Source organism: Notolepis coatsorum (genome assembly GCF_963971535.1).
Source record: "Notolepis coatsorum genome assembly, chromosome: 18".
In the NCBI taxonomy this organism is placed as follows: Eukaryota; Metazoa; Chordata; class Actinopteri; order Aulopiformes; family Paralepididae; genus Notolepis; species Notolepis coatsorum.
The window spans coordinates 100871119-100888525 of record NC_140182.1 but is presented as its reverse complement, the minus strand read 5'-3'; the positions used below and the strand labels follow the sequence as shown (position 1 = coordinate 100888525).

Here is a 17407-nt window from a genome sequence, read left to right as displayed (position 1 = left end):
GGTAAATGTTCAACCCCCCCCCCCCCCCCCCCCCCCCCCCCCAATGTACAGTTTCCTCCCCCTCAAATGTATATATTCACTTTTAGAAACGCTGTATATCTGTATGTCGTGTATGTCATAAATGTTATCATGAATTGAAAATGGGGGACCCTGATGTAAACAAGACGAAAGTCTTTCTCTGGTCTGCATGCCCTTAACACATCCACCGCCGGAAACGCTTTAAAGCGTTATTGCCCACCATGCTTTGACCACCAGACCTCGCTGTACAGCGTTATTGAGATCAATATTTCATTTTTTCGCCATGGCATTCATAATTCATATATACACCCGCGACGCTCCAGCTGGACCCTAAAGGTGAAGGCAACGACGGCTCAATACCGCCGCCTGGTGGATGGTCGGGCGAGTTACACTCGAACAACAGGAAGTGGGGGCTGTGCGTCGATTAAATTCATCCGGCCGTCAGATATTGTTGCAAGGCTCCCGACAGACACAATGTACATAATGGATCGCTTTATAAACTTAATAATCGATATGATTTCGGCATTTATTGCGACATACAAACCAGAAATGGACCTAGGCGATCGACGTCCTATACTTGGGATATTTCACCGCCAGTCTCTTTGACACACGGTAACAGGACACTAACGTTATTTTCAGCCCAATTGTACATTTCTTTATTTACAAACCATCTGATCAATAAATCAACCCAACCTACATAAAGCATTTACTGATGATCGGGGAATTATAAACGACCCCCCCCCTTTCCTCCGCGCATGATGAGGCATAACTATACGGAACATATACATTTGAATTTTTTAATATAGCGTGTCTAGGGAAGAAACGGCAATCGATAATCTATATATGCGTTTAGGCCTATAACTCACGTTCTAGGAATTACTGTAGAAAACGATAAAAACATACTTATATTCTAGACGGTATTTTTGTATGAATGTATGAATGAAAAAGTAACGTTCCCACATCCTGAACGATAGATAATCGATGTTGAATGGGCCATAGTAATGTCGATATAGCAATACTATTTAAAAAGTTATAGCCCTGCAAAGAAGGTACACATCTCCATAGGCTTTCAATGGTGGCAGACTGGCTATATTGATGAGTACAATGGCTGGCAGTCAATGTGTTAACCTTAACAATTGTGTGTATTGATATTGTACCCATTCTCCAATCTGATCTAAAATGTTCAATCAACCAATCAATGCTCACCATATTTCAATTTCATGAAAGGAAATATTCAACCCGTTTTCTCCATAGATATATATCTATCTATGGTTTTCTCAGATCAATGATATGAGTTGATCAATGATTTCATTTCCTGCTGCTCAGTCACGGGCCTCTGAACAAATGTTCCTCCCTGTGCATGTTTATATGGTGTCCCACCCTGTGCCAGCAGAGGGCACCGGAGATCACGCTGAGCAATATTGTACATCGATATTCAATATTATAATAACATTTTGTTTTTAAGTTACTTGGAGTAACAAATGGGTGTGGTTTGTCACATAAGTCAACCCAATGATTGCTAGAAAGCTTAAACTTGAAAGTAAATTTAGTATACTCTACTTTTCTGTTGCTGACAACTTGACAGCAAGTTGACACTATATAAACCCCACCCATCTAGTACTCCAACTAGGTTAAATTATTTCACAATTATTTCCAACTGAGTGACCACCCAGGGTTGTTATTAATGTGATGCCCCCCACCCCACCTACCCAACCTCCTCCAATGTACAGTTTCTTCAAACGTATAAATTATACTCTCTTTTTTAGACTATTTTTGTATCACTAACAGTACTGTAGTTGTAAATCTGGTATGTCATAAATGTATAGATGTATCAGTAGGTACTGTCTATCTGTATGTCATATTGTTATGATGAATTGAAAATGGGGGACCCTGATGTAAACCAGACGAAAGTCTTTCTCTGGTCTGCATCCCCTTAACAATTGTATGTATTGAGCTGTACTGTATTGTACCCATTCTGCAATCTGTTAATAAAGTTTTCAACCAATCAATCAATCAATAAATCAATGGTGGTTCCTAACATGCTGTGTAATGTAATGTCATGTGATCGGAGTTCTGTTGCTTCGCCTTGACCCTTGACATCACTGGCTCCACCTCCAGGAAAAAGTAATCAAACCGGAATCATCACAGCTCGGACAGAAACATGGTAATAAGATTCAATGAAATTTGACGTCGTTTGGTGATTTGAATTCCATGTCGGTCTCCCGATAAAGCATAGGAATTATGTAGCTAGCAGTGCATGTGTGTTTTAACGGACATTAATTTAAGAAGCAGAAAGCAGCATCCCGGCGTGATGCTAACGAGCTAGCTGGGTTAGCTCACTGCTGAGTGAGTAAGCAAAAGATGCTTACTGAAGACGTGCAGCTAGCACACGTTTCGTGGTTCGACTTGGTCCCCAAAGGCTCAACATCTAAAGATACAAACATTGATGCAAAATTTTGGCGACTTTTTACATCGAATACTATTGAAACAACATAACCGGAGCAGCACGATACTGATGATTAGCCAACGCCAAGCTAAGCCAAGCTAAGCTGTTACTAGTTAGCTATATGAATTGAAAATGGGGGACCCTGATGGAAACAAGACAAACGTCTTTCTCTGGTCTGCATCCCCTTAACAATTGTATGTATTGAGCCGTACTGTATTGTACCCATTCTGCAATCTGTTAAATAAAGTTTTCATTCATTCATTCAGCTAACATAGCTGTGTTGTTACTTTACATGTTTTAGTTCGACATGATCAACATGCTTGTTCTACGAATGCTCTAATCAATGTCATGCCATTATTATTAATTTAATCTGTTTGGCCTGCATGTGTGTAATACCTACTACGTGTAATTTCTAATGTGAAAGTGTTTGTTAGTTATTTTAACTTGGCTTGTTTTAGATCTGACATTACAGGTTAGTCTCTCTAGATGTATCAGTACTGTCTATCTGTATGTCATGTTATGATTAATTGAAAATGGGGGACCCTGATGTAAACAAGACTAAAGTCTTTCTCTGGTCTGCACCCCCTAACAATTGTGTGTATTGAGCTGTACTGTACCCATTCTGCAATCTGTTAATAAAATGTTCAATCAATCAGTCTGTGGTTTGCTATCGAAGCTGACTGCTTAATGTATTTAGTAGTAACTCTGTGCTTCAGTCTACAACACAAGTACAGGTTGAGTTGCATGCACTCACTAGTGGTTGTTGGGAGGCTGATGCGGCTGCAAGACACCATGCATGCAAGACAACGTCGTCAGGGTCATGTGTAGGAATACATTTAACTTTTGTAATATCATCTTCAAAACATTAATTTGTTTCCAACTGTCTTTTAGTTCCGCAATCAATATGACAACGACGTCACAGTGTGGAGCCCTCAAGTAAGTGATATTCTGCAAGTGTTTTCAAAAAGTTTTTCACCCAATGAAATATGACAAGTGTATTTTTGTGACATGCTGCAGAACAGTGGTGGAGATGTGGGGTCAGGGACCTCCCTTAGGGGGCACTCCAGATACTGCATCAGTGGGGAACACGCAAGGCATCAGAAAAGATTAGGCAAATTAATTGATATTAGAACCAATGGCAAGAGCAAAATGAGCGGGTCGTTGTAAATCCAATCATTTTTACAGAGCGCCAAATTCTGTATACGAAAACGCCCTCCTTTTTTTTTTTTCCAGGGCCGCATCCACCAGATCGAGTATGCCATGGAGGCGGTGAAGCAAGGATCCGCTACCGTCGGCCTCAAATCCAGGAGCCATGCCGTCCTGGTTGCACTCAAGGTACAAGAAAACAACAACTAATATGACTCATATTGTAAAATGCTGCTTTGTGCGGCCCCGTCCATTATAGCACATTACCAGAAATACTGTTCAAGGCTTGTGGCTTTCATGAAATGACAACATTTCTGCCATTTGAATGACTTGTGCGCAACTTATTCTGTTGACTTTGGCTTGTTGCGTCTCCTTGCAGAGAGCCCAGTCTGAACTGGCTGCCCACCAGAAGAAAATTCTCCATGTTGACAACCATATCGGCATTTCCATCGCTGGACTGACCGCTGACGCTAGGCTACTCTGGTAGGGAACACACCTAAACACACACACACTTGGTGGTCTGATATTCTCAGTGAAGCTATACATGGGAGAAAGTGATGTTTGTTTTCTAAACCATTGGTTCTCAAACTCATGTCAATGACAAATATATAATAGGCCAGGGGCCGACAGATTCTGTCTCGGGGACCCCCACCTGAGAAAACAATTGTTGTTGGATGTGATTTAGGCCACAATTGCATGCTTGCCTATCCTGTAGGTGGGGAGATGACAGAGGAGAGAGTAATACATTCTCTCATTGGGTAAACCTCTAGTGAATAAAAATGTTAGTGAAATTAAACTCATTTAGCTGGGGACCCCCTGGGGGGGTCCCCTCACTTTGTGAACCACTGTTGTAGATTAACCTGCTCTTTCCCACACACTCACCCACCTCCTCCCTCCTCCAGTAACTTCATGCGTCAGGAGTGCCTGGACTCGCGCTTCGTCTTCGACACGCCCCTCCCCACGTCACGCCTCGTCACACTCATCAGCAGCAGTATCCTTTCAACTGATTGAAATTGCAGTTCTTTAAGACGATTAAATTATAACGGCAGATGTCATTGCTATATGTATTTTTCTGGGTGAGGTAAGTGAATGCGGAAAGTAGTGTGTTAAAATGTTCAAGTACAATGATTATATTTTTCACATATTACTCTTTACAGCATATAGTATGGATAGTACTTCATGTTAGGATGTATACTGTAACAATCTTAATTTGTACACCATATGAATGAATGAATGAATGACGGGGGATAATTTAGTCAACGAAAATTATGACAATATGGTCGTCAACTAAGCTTTTTACCCTGACGACGACGAGACGTCACGTTAACACTTTGGTCGCCAGGCTTATATTCTTAATATACCATCCTCCGCCAGCTCTATTCGTCTATGGGGATGTTTACCTTCTTTGCAGGGCTATAACTTTTTAAATTGTATTGCTAAATTGACATTACTATGGCCCATTCAACGTCAAGTATCTATTGTTCAGGGTGTAGCAACGTTATACTTTTTCATTCACATATTCATACTAAAATACGGTCTAAAGTATAAGTATGTTTTTATCGTTTTCTGCAGCTTTCTCCAGAACGTGATTTAATGAAGCTGGTGCTCATTCCAATTCGGTCCGATCACTTGCTAATAGTCCCGGGACTCGAGCTAGACACAATGGATAGCAATCCGTTACCAATAACTCGATAAACAACATGATTTGGACGGATATACTATTATACAACCTGGAGATGGATCGCATATTTCAACATCCCATAATAGGAATATTTCTGCTCCACGCTCATCGCCCAACGCTACGAGGAAGCTACGGTGAGTTTCAGCGTTTTTTTTTAACGTGTTCCAGGGCTGTACGCTAAGCTTTTTCACTAGGGGCACACTTGCCCCTAAATGAGAAATTTAGGGGCAAAGAATATTTTTTAGGGGCAAATTTTTAAATAACTATTTTACCATTATAGTAGGGCTGGGCGATATGGCCTCTAAATGATATTGCGATATTTTTTGGCCATATCACGATACACAATATATATCGCAATATTTTGACATTTCCTAAAGCACTTAAAAATGCTTGATTTAACCCTTTGATGCATACAGTCACGCCAATATGATGATTATAATAAGTCCCTGCAACATATGTTTGCATTATTAAACCATGAAGATGCTTTAAAAAATTATTTAATGAAAATGTACTAAGAGTAGTCTACTGACACACTAATAAAAAAAATTATTTACATCTAAGACTATTTATATAAAAACTCTTGGGTGCCCTTTTTTTGCACAGTACTGTGTTTTCTATCCACTTTAGCCAAACACACACACACATATATATATATATACTACTGTGAGAAAATAATAATTACACACAAAGGGATAATGGCTTATAGCAGACTTAATGATTTTAGAATATTTCTGATAATGAAATTAAATGTTTATCATCAACTATCCAGTTAGTATTTATACTGTCTGTAACGTTTGGCTACTTTAAATCATTGAATGTAGAGAGAGAGCGAGAGAGAGAGAGGGGGCGAGAACGCACAAGAGAGCCAGCCCCCCCCCCCCCCGGGTTTTGTTCTAGGTTCGCGTTTTGATCGTCTAAGCTGCCGTAGGTGATGACGTCACACTCGAATGTAAACAGGAAGAGTCTAACACGGAGATGGAAAGTCACAGTGGATGATATACAGAAACGAATAACTAATAAATATGAAGTTATGTTTAAACTTCTGTTGTCAAGCGTTGTCACTTGTCAATATAACCCACCCCCTTTCCTCACTTTTCCACCGTCCCTGCTTCACTCGGGACCACCAGCTAACGTTAGCCTATAGCTCCGCCGTCCCTGCTTCACTCGGGACCACCAGCTAACGTTAGCCCATTGCTCGTGTCAATTAAATTGCATGTTATTAAATGTCCGCGCTGGTCTGTCTAATGAAATTACAACCGCAACATTATGTCGCCTGTACAGCCCTGGTTGTAGGCTAATGTTAGTGTAGTGAAATGCGAATGAAGGGGTGAAATCACTATTCGCAAGCTTGCGAGTAGATATCATTTTTCATTCGCACCGGCCAAATTAGGGGGCAATTTGCGACGATCTCGTCGCAGCGTACAGGCCTGTGTTCGATACAAACTGCTCTAATGATCATATCACCCACACTAGATGAATCATCTAACGTTGGCCACGGAATAAAAAAACGACCCCCCCCCCCCCCCCCATCCGGTCAACATCAGATGATAAGTAGTAACTTCTAGAAGCACGTCCATTTGAATTTTTTTATCTTGCGCCGATCGCTATCAAACTGTATACAATCATCAATATAATGCATTTAGGGCTATAAATCACGTTCTGCAGAAAGCTGCAGAAAACGATAAAAACATACTTATACTTTAGACCGTATTTTAGTATGAATATGTGAATGAAAAAGTATAACGTTGCTACACCCTGAACAATAGATACTTGATGTTGAATGGGCCATAGTAATGTCAATTTAGCAATACAATTTAAAAAGTTATAGCCCTGCAAAGAAGGGGAACTTCTCCATAGACAAATAGAGCTGGCAGAGAGGGGTATAATGATGTACATAAGCCTGGCGAAGAAAGTGTTTAGTAGTAGTAGTAGTAGTAGTAGTAGTACATTACATATATCTTGTTGTGGAATTAACACAACATTATGCATACTTTTGACAATAAATAAAATCAGAATTTGTTCTTACTTGCTTGCCTGGGTAAATAAACGTTATAGAAATCTAAAAAAAATTATACGGTAGGGGTGGACGGTATAAACGGTATACGGTATAAACGGTATTAATTTTCTCTACGGTATGGATTTTGACTATACCGTGTAACCGGTAGAGCAGCTCTAAAATAGCAATGACGTCATGTAACCACAGCGCGACTATTTCAATCGCATTTGCCCCTAAAAATAGATAGAATTAGTCATAGATAATAGTTATGTGCAAACTGGAAAAAGTTATTTAGGAGGCTTCGCGCAGTGGGCGTGTCAACACGCAATTGTCATTTCATAATAAACACATATCACCGCGGCGCACAGCAAGTTTCAATTTCAGTTCCTGGCATTTTTAACCAGTGGAGAAAGGTAAGAGATGTCCCTATCGTTTTTCTTATATGAATTATTCTACGTTAATAAAACATACCTGGTGATCAACTACAGTTTGCTGTAAACATTATGATATGCGTGTAGTGTTATGATAACGACGGCTGCAGCGGGAGCCGGGAGGAAGGCTGCAGCAGTGGATTTGCGAATAGCATGCAGCTGCAGAGCCGCAGAGCCAGCGGCGCTTTCAGGTCAGGTCCGCTCAACAGCGCCCCCCCCACCCAACGGCTGAAAGCTGTGACCAGACCTGAAAGCGCCGCTGGCTCTGTGGCTCTGCAGCTACATATGCTTCTAGCAAAATCCAGCATCCAGCCCGGCTGTTTGCAATGGGAGCAGCACGTACTCGGGACTTATTTTATTTGGAATATAATGACTTTATACGCAAAAGTAGCCTAGTTTTAAGTTAAAATATTATAAATCTACATGCCTTGAGGATGTCATTCTTTATATAGCCTGCCTATCAGGCAAAATAAATTATTCTAACGGAAACACTGATACCGTGATATATACTGTTACCGTCTATGCTTCAAATTATACCGTGATATACATTTTAGACCATACCGTCCACCCCTACTATACGGTATATATATATTTTTTTAATTTTAATTTTTTTTTAACCGATACCGATATTTTCCGATATCACATTTTAATGCCAATATCGGCCGATAATATCGGACATCCCTAGACATGACTAAAACAAAAAATAGCTGACAAGGCATAGCTTCAGTAATCAAATGAAGTAATAACATGTAGATGGTAACAGTGGTCCTTGACCCGGCATTCAGAAACCCAGATCCCGACACAGAGGTACGGGAGGAGGCCCTACGGCGTGGGACTTCTTATTGCTGGCTATGATGTAAGGCTTTTTTAATTTTATTTGCTTCATATCCATTATGGGATTGGCTCAGTGGAAGTGATTACTGAATTGAATTTTCTGTGTAAGAAAAGGGGTTATTGGTAATGAAAGTGGCATGGAGCTTAAAGATTTCAGTACAGTGAAAAGCGTGTTTTTCAATCTCGTTGCATGTTGATGTAAAATTACCCAAAATGATGACTAAAGCCATTTCATCTCTATTCCCCTGGATATCAACTAAATCGAGCCATTTCAGATATTCAATCTGCTTTCTCTGAGATATAACATAATATACTCTGGTTACCGTTAGGGATGCCCCGATCACGTTTTTTGCCACCGATACCGATCACCGATCGTCGTGAGCCATATCGGCCGATACCGATCCGATACCGATTGTTTTTGATTAAAAAGAAATTAAAACTTATTTTATATAAAGTTTTTTTTTTTTTTTTTTTTTTTTATAAAACATATATATTATATAATTAGACTTGTACTTGTATTATCTGCGAGACATCGCCACCACGCAACAAGTCAAAATGCTCACTATCTGCAAACAGCTCCACTGTCTGTGTGTACTCTAGTAGCCTCCAGCTCCAAAAAGGATTCTCCGGCGCTGCAGCGGGACCCCATTGGTAACGTTAAGTGCTTTGGTCATTTCACATTCAGCAAGCCCTCAGCTCGAATACGCATTAAATCAATGTTATAAGACATTGATATCAAGAGCTATCTGTAGCTACTGCTAGCCGGCTAGATGACGTTAAGACAGAACTTTAGTTCAATGGGACATTTCGTTTTGAACAGTAAACTAACGTCAGCTAACGCAAGCTAGCGCAAGCTAACTGAGGTATGAACATGAACTACTAGACTTTCTGGATCATTTGTTGATATCAGGAGCGATCGGTAGCTAGCCGGCTAAATACCGTTAGACAATGCCTACTAAACGTGAATAGTTGACTGGGTAATTTTGTTTAAACAGTAACGATAGCTAGGTAGCTAACGTTAGCGCAGGTCGAATGCACTACAGACTCGAGCAGAGGAGCCGCACCTCTTTGTTTACAAACTCTACACGGGGGCGGGCGGGGCTAGGGAGGAGGAGCAGCGGCAGTTTGCAGGTCGTGTGTGTCTGAGACAGACAGCGAGTGAGAGCTTCGCTTGATCGGTTTCCGCTATCGGCGAATATGACTAATTATCGGAATTCACAGATTGCATATTTATACTGAGTATCGGCCGATAACGATCGGTGGCCGATCGATCGGGGCATCCCTAGTTACCGTGATTGGCCAAAGTCAATCCCACTATGTCTGATTGGCCCATTAGTCAATTACTGAGAGTTGGCTCCTAAGGAGGAGCATTTCCCCATTGACTTAGCATTCGTTTTTGGCTAACTAGCTAAAGCTAGTATGAGCAACAGCATGGAATGTCTTGAGAATAGGATTCTACCTATCGACAACATCATTGGTATGTAGAAAATAGGGTTAGGGTTCCACAAATCTGAGCTGTACTTTTTTTTTAACCACAGCTCAACATTGTGCTGTTTTTTTCTTCACCTAGAACATGGGACCTCACATCTACCAGACCTGCCCCTCAGCCAACTACTTTGACTGCAAAGCCATGTCCATCGGAGCCCGTTCCCAGTCCGCACGCACCTACCTGGAGAGAAGCATGGACAAGTTCATGGACGGTAAAGAACATGACAAAGCATACAAGACCACATTTTGAAACTTAAATGGACACGTTCATATAGCACTTTTATCCAAAGCACTTTACAACTCATGCCTCACATTCACCCATTCACTCGTGCATTCACACACCGACGGTGGAGGCAACCGTGCAAGGTGCCAACCTGCTCATTGGGAACAGTTAGGGGGTTAAGTGTCTTGCTCAAGGCCACCCTGCTCATAGCCCTAGTATGAATGCACACAACCAACAATACACCCCCCAAACACCCTGACCCCTGTGTTGGCATAGAGGAGGTTCCTGCAGATGTTTCTTAATCTAATTCTGTTCCATGACAAATGGTGTCTGATGATTTCCATGACCAGTGTTTGCGTCTATCAAATGTCAATGAATATAGCTTTGAATATCCCAGGTCTTACTTTGAATAGCCCAGGTCTTACTTTGAATATCCCAGGTCTTACTTTGAATATCCCAGGTCTTACTTTGAATATTCCAGGTCTTACTTTGCCAAAAAAGAAAGATGACCAAATATTTTGGATTTGAATACATTTTCCATCAATTCTTTTCAGTCCTGGAAAACCTTTCCAGGTTTTTCCAGACCCTGCATACTGTATACGAGTTCACAAAAGCAACATGCAGGTAGACATGGATATGTAAGCACCACTCAGCCACTCATACCCCTGTTAAGAATATTGTGTTGAGTTTATCCCTGTGCTTGTTTCCCTTCCAGCTGAGCTGAATGACCTGGTCCAGCACGGCCTGCGTGCTCTCAGAGAGACTCTCCCGGCAGAGCAGGACCTCACCACCAAGGTACGCCGTCTGTAGTTCCTCTACACCTGCGGCTCTCCATGTGGGCTGCTTGAGGGGGTTCCAGGGTGTCCCCAGAAACATTTATACTATTAAAATTTTACTATTACCGTAAGATGACCCCTCTTTTTAAAGACTCATTTTTGGAAATATACTTTTTGGAAGACTAAATCTTATTTTTATAAAGAAAATAATTTCTGTCAATCTCCTGGAAGCAGCCACTTTACAGACGGCAGCAAGCTTTTCTCCTACTGTTTGCATTTTGAAATGTCTTTTTTGGGCTTGCCATCTTCTATCATTACACTCTGTTATATCATATTTCTTGACTGTTTTTTTTTTATGAGCTTTGATGTTTTGTATTCTGCATAAAATACGGCCATTCGTTGACTAGAAATTAGGCCAATGAGAGGATGTATAAGAATTCCTATTGTATAGGTTATCTGCCCATCTACAGTACAGATGGTTATGGAATAACAATCTTCTCAGATGGGGGTCCCTGAGACAACATCTTATCAAATGGGGGTCCTCGGCCTGATTATGTATCAATTTATGGGATTATTGACACCAAAAAGGTGGGGAACCAATGCTCTACACATCTATCGAATGTCCAATAATCACTAGTTACACCCACCAGGACATGCACAAAAAGAAAAGAATAATAATAATGTCCAATAATCACTAGTTACACCCACCAGGACATGCACAAAAAGACAAGAATAATAAAACCTATCGGATCGAATATTCTGTCTCTTAACTCATTCACTGCCAGCTATTATCCTTATCCCGTTCTCACTGGGCCACGCTAAACGATAGGCATTTTCACTGCGTCGCAGTGTTTGCAGGGCTATATCTATATTATAGCTATGGAGACAATACTATGGCTCATTTGACAGTAACTATCCTTCGCACAACATGTAAAAAATAATGATTTTGAGTGTTATCCCGTTGTGAATATTGTACAGTTTCAGAGTGATTCTGGATAATTTCCTGGAAACTGCGTTATGGAGCGATATGTGCATTTTTTTTATGCTCTGATCGCCAGTAACTGCATTCGTTTTGAATACTACATACGTTGATCGGCTGGATCGATATGAAATCATTGTAGGATCAAGGTGGAATTGACGTCAGATAGTCCTTACCTTTGATCGGAGTTATTCCAAAAAGAATATTCCAATTGTCTGATCGCGTTTTCCAGTATTTATGTCCATCGGGTCCCCAACATAATCTGGTACAACACATGCATCGAGGGGCCATGGACGCATTCCAATGTGCTCCGATTAACCGCTAGACTTGCCTGGACCAAAATTCTCCGCCCGGACGACATTAGATGTGACATACAGTCTGGAACAGGGTTTCAAAGGGTGGGCGATACTGCCACCTAGCAGGATCTGTCCGGTATTGCACTCTCAGGGTCTCAGTATGGCTTTTAACGGCAACATAGAGGTCCGTGAGACAGAATAGAATATTAAAATAGAAAATATTCTATTGGCGTTCAATGGTTGGCGAGCAAACACGTATATATACGTGAATGACGCAGATTGAGTTAAGAACCAGCGATTTTCGAATAGCACTTTTGCTAGAAAGTCCCATCCCTACTCGAGACTAAACAATATTATGAGTCTTCTCAGGCTAAATATTACGAGGAGGGTGAGTTTACAGGTTGACGTGTGCTGTCACTTGGGTGTTGCATCTCTCTGCTGTTGTAGTTGTGATGTGTTCCCCTGATAATGTTTTATAACATTGGTTGATATTGGTGGTCAATCCCGGTTTTTGGTTTCAGATTTATGGTAAATGTTGGGCCCTGTACTGAATTGAGATCTGTCTTAATGTTACTATCAGCACCTGCATTCTGGTGTTGAGACTCTGAAGACTGATTTGGTTTGTTGCATGAGCAGAGAGGCGTATGGCCTAGTTCATTGTTCTTGGATCTTGAGGCTGTGGTCCGACAAACTTTACTGCCATTGAAAACCCTAAAGAACTACAATAATAACACGCTACCACAGTATAGGTCTGCCCCTCCCCCCCTAAATCTATGTCTTTTGTCTTCCAGAATGTCTCCATCGGCATCGTGGGTAAGGACATGGAGTTCATCGTCTATGACAACGATGATGTTGCTCCCTTCCTGGAGGGGCTGGAGGAGAGACCACAGAGAACGGTACAGTTTGACTTCATGTCGGACCTAGACCTGACTTCATGTCGGACCTAGACCTGACTTCATGTGGGACCCAGACCTGACTTCATGTCGGACCTAGACCTGACTTCATGTCGGACCTAGACCTGACTTCATGTCGGACCCAGACCTGACTTCATGTCGGACCCAGACCTGACTTCATGTCGGACCCAGACCTGACTTCATGTCGGACCCAGACCTGACTTCATGTCGGACCCAGACCTGACTTCATGTCGGACCTAGACCTGACTTCATGTGGGACCTAGACCTGACTTCATGTCGGACCTAGACCTGACTTCATGTCGGACCTAGACCTGACTTCATGTGGGACCCAGACCTGGGACTTGACTTCGTGTGGGACCCAGACCTGGGACTTGACTTCGTGTGGGACCCAGACCTGGGACTTGACTTCGTGTGGTGGGACCCAGACCTGGGACTTGACTTCGTGTGGTGGGACCCAGACCTGGGACTTGACTTCGTGTGGTGGGACCCAGACCTGGGACTTGACTTCGTGTGGTGGGACCCAGACCTGGGACTTGACTTCGTGTGGTGGGACCCAGACCTGGGACTTGACTTCGTGTGGTGGGACCCAGACCTGGGACTTGACTTCATGTGGGACCCAGACCTGGGACTTGACTTCGTGTGGTGGGACCCAGACCTGGGACTTGACTTCGTGTGGTGGGACCCAGACCTGGGACTTTACTTCATGTGGGACCCAGACCTGGGACTTTACTTTGTGTGGTGGGACCCAGACCTGGGACTTGACTTTGTGTGGTGGGACCCAGACCTGGGACTTGACTTTGTGTGGTGGGACCCAGACCTGGGACTTGACTTCATGTGGTGGGACCCAGACCTGGGACTTGACTTCGTGTGGTGGGACCCAGACCTGGGACTTGACTTCATGTGGGACCCAGACCTGGGACTTGACTTCGTGTGGTGGGACCCAGACCTGGGACTTGACTTCGTGTGGTGGGACCCAGACCTGGGACTTGACTTCATGTGGGACCCAGACCTGGGACTTGACTTCGTGTGGTGGGACCCAGACCTGGGACTTGACTTCAGCAACATGGGCTTGGGTGGTTAAAATAAGACAAAGAATAACCAGCGCAAATTTGCATTGTCATGCCCACTTTTAGCCAATTGGCATGAACACACACTTGACCTCCATGCCAGGTTTCAGCCTCCTAGGGCAAAGCTTGTGGCCGCTAGAAATATTTGTGGACCAACCAACCGACAGACCATAGAGCTGCTGTTTGCAGCTAAAAAACGAATGGCTTGGGGTGGATTTCCATCTCGGGGGAAGTGTTTTTGTATAACTACCATTAGCCCATATTTAATTGGCAAAGTCATCAGGGAGATGTGATTTGAAGTATCTGAAAAGCAGTCAATCGCTGTTCTTAGATCTAGAGCTCATTCCCCAAATGGTACCCAAAAGTTAGGTAAAATTCCAGCTTTCTAGACCGGACACTAGACTTAAGTGTGGGCAGCCCTAGTCAAGGATGTGTGTGCCTAAATACTTGTTTGAACATTGACATATCTGTAATGGAAGTCCCTGTGCCAAACTACAATGATTCTGTTTATGTCCCAGGTCGCCCCGCCAGCAGATGACCCAGTTGCACCAGTTGTTGGTGAGGCGATGGAGCACTGAGTCGGCCCCGTCGCTCAACAGTGATTTACTTCCTGTCACAGTGGTAGCGGAAACAAACCAAAGTTCAGCCCGACCCTATCGCTTAACCGCCACAGGGCAGTACTTGGAGGAAAGAGAGGCTGTTTTAACTGTGCCACCTGCTGAATTGTTACTCCGTATGCTCTTAACATCAGGTGATATTGCTTTTGTATGGGTAGAATCCCCCATTCTACAAATAAATAAACTCCCTTTTCTCAATTGTGGTGTTATTGTTATTAATGAGCAGAAAGTTAACAGATAGAAAAGTGCATGTTCAATCAATCAAATGTTTTATTTCAGATATTAAATCCATGTTTTCTTTCATAAATAGTTGTATGCAAACATTTGATGCAATTGCCAACAGTCAAGAAATAAATTAAAGTGTATAAAAGTATCTTTAAATACTTGTATAGCGCATGATAGCTATAGTTTAATAGGAAAAGACAAGTTTACATATCTAAAACATACTATATTATGCCAAAGAGGTTTATCGACAAGAAGGCAACTTTAAGAGGACACAAATCAAAATGTGATCCAATAGCTTCCATCTCTTGAGCTCCTTCTATACAGTACAGTAGGGTCACCTATTCAGACCCGTTTCCTGGAACAAGGCTAGGGGGCTAATTTATACAAATGTACTTGGATTCCGTCTTCAACAGGACCATAAGATTGCATGCATTATTTATAGAACACGCAGCACTCATTTACATTTGCTTAGGTCTTAGGTGCCTCATGTATAAATCATAAACCAACTCCAGTTCAAACACGTGAACGAGAAACGATTACGCAGTGAATCGGCCCTGCATCACCATCATTGCTGTAAAAAAAATGTACTGAGGAAGAGGAACAAGATGCTGCTTGCAGAGGTTGAGTAATGCTCTGTAGGTTGATGTCGAAGGCAAAGTTTCGACTTAGTCTGGGAACTGTTTTTAATTATAGGTTTATAAAATGCTGTTGAGATATCAATTTCTACAAATTCATATTGATGACTGATTATTTCCCACGTATTAGTACCATCAATCATGATCACGACACCTGTCTATAAATTAAGCCCCCTGGTTTCCATAATACATCTGTAGTGTAGTGACATGATCATCTTATTTCCATAGAGATGTTGGCGACATTTCTTTTTTAAATACAATAGTAATTTCCTTTACACACAGACGTCTCACAACTTTCATCATTTTGGCTCTACTGTACACCACCACAATGGATTTGAAACGAGACAAGATGTGCTTTAAGTGCAGACATTCAGCTTCAGCAAGTGAACGGTGTAGGAATTACAACTATTTCTATATGTGCCTCCCTATTTTTAAGGAACCAAAAGTAATTGGACAATTGGCTGCTCAGTTCCATAATCAGGTGTGTGTGTGTGTGTTATTCCCTCATTATTTAATTTACAAGGAGATAGATAAAAGGTAGAGTTAATTTCAAATGTGTTATTTGCATTTGGAATCTGTTGCTGTCAACTCTCAATATGAGGTTCAAAGAGCCGTCACTATCGGTGAAGCAAGCCATCATTAGACTGAAAAATCAAAACAAACCCATCAGAGAGACAGCAGAAGGATTATTTCCCTGGTGAAGAAAAAAACCTTTGATCAAGAACACTGGTAAGTATATGTGTCGAAGTCAACAATCGGGAGAAGACTTCACCAAGCCAAAAAAACTAAAAAAGCCAGTACAGTTCTGGAACAACATCCTATGGACCGATGAGACAAAAATCCACAAGAAGGAAAGGAACTGCTCATGATCCAAAGCATACCGCCTCATCAGTGCAGCATGGTGGTGGTGGTGTTATGGAGTGGGCATGTATGGCTGCCGATGGAACCGGTTCCCTGCTGATATTGATATTGATTAGTGACTGCCGACAAAAGCAGCAGGATCAATTCTGAAGTGTTTCAGGCAATATTACCTGCTCATATTCAGCCAATGCTTCAGAACTCATTGGACGGCGCATCACAGTGCAGATGGACAATGACCTGAAGCATGCTGCGAAAGCAAACAAGTAGTTTTCTAAGGCAAAGAAGTGGAATGTTATTAGTGATGCACCGATGTGAAAATTGTGGCCGATAACCGATATTAATATTGCTGTTCTGGTCGATACCGATATTTACCGATGTCGATATCTCTGTATAGAAAACACTTTTATGATAATCAAATAAAGAGCTATTTTCCAAAACGCTTTGCTTTGCTTTGTAACTTATTTTCAGAAATGACTGATATTTTGAAACTATTTAAGACCAAAACATGTAAAAAAAAAAATTAATATCTTTTTAATTTGTTTAAATATCGGCCCTATCTTGATATCGGACCGATACCGATGTGTAAAAAGACCAGCCATATCGGCCGATATATCGTGCATCACTAAATGTTATGCAATGGCCAAGTCAATCACCTGACCTGAATCCAATTGAGCAGCATTTCACTTGCTGAAGACTCACTTGTCTCACTCACTCACTTGTCTGGTGACGTCTATGGGTTCCAGACTTCAGGCTGTCATTGACTGCAAAGGATTT

At 41.9% G+C, this 17407-nt stretch overlaps 1 protein-coding gene across 1 annotated transcript; it reads left to right on the top strand.

Annotated features, from left to right (window-relative positions):
• The first annotated feature begins 2112 nt into the window (after positions 1–2112).
• psma1 (proteasome 20S subunit alpha 1) lies at positions 2113–15110 on the top strand. Its single transcript, XM_084334830.1, has 10 exons — positions 2113–2182; positions 3356–3400; positions 3698–3799; positions 3990–4093; positions 4513–4601; positions 8504–8574; positions 10123–10252; positions 10979–11058; positions 13106–13210; positions 14814–15110. Exons 1-10 carry the CDS (start codon positions 2180–2182, stop codon positions 14871–14873), a joined length of 789 nt encoding a protein of 262 aa, XP_084190956.1. The 5' UTR covers positions 2113–2179; the 3' UTR covers positions 14874–15110.
• The last annotated feature ends 2297 nt before the right edge of the window (positions 15111–17407 follow it).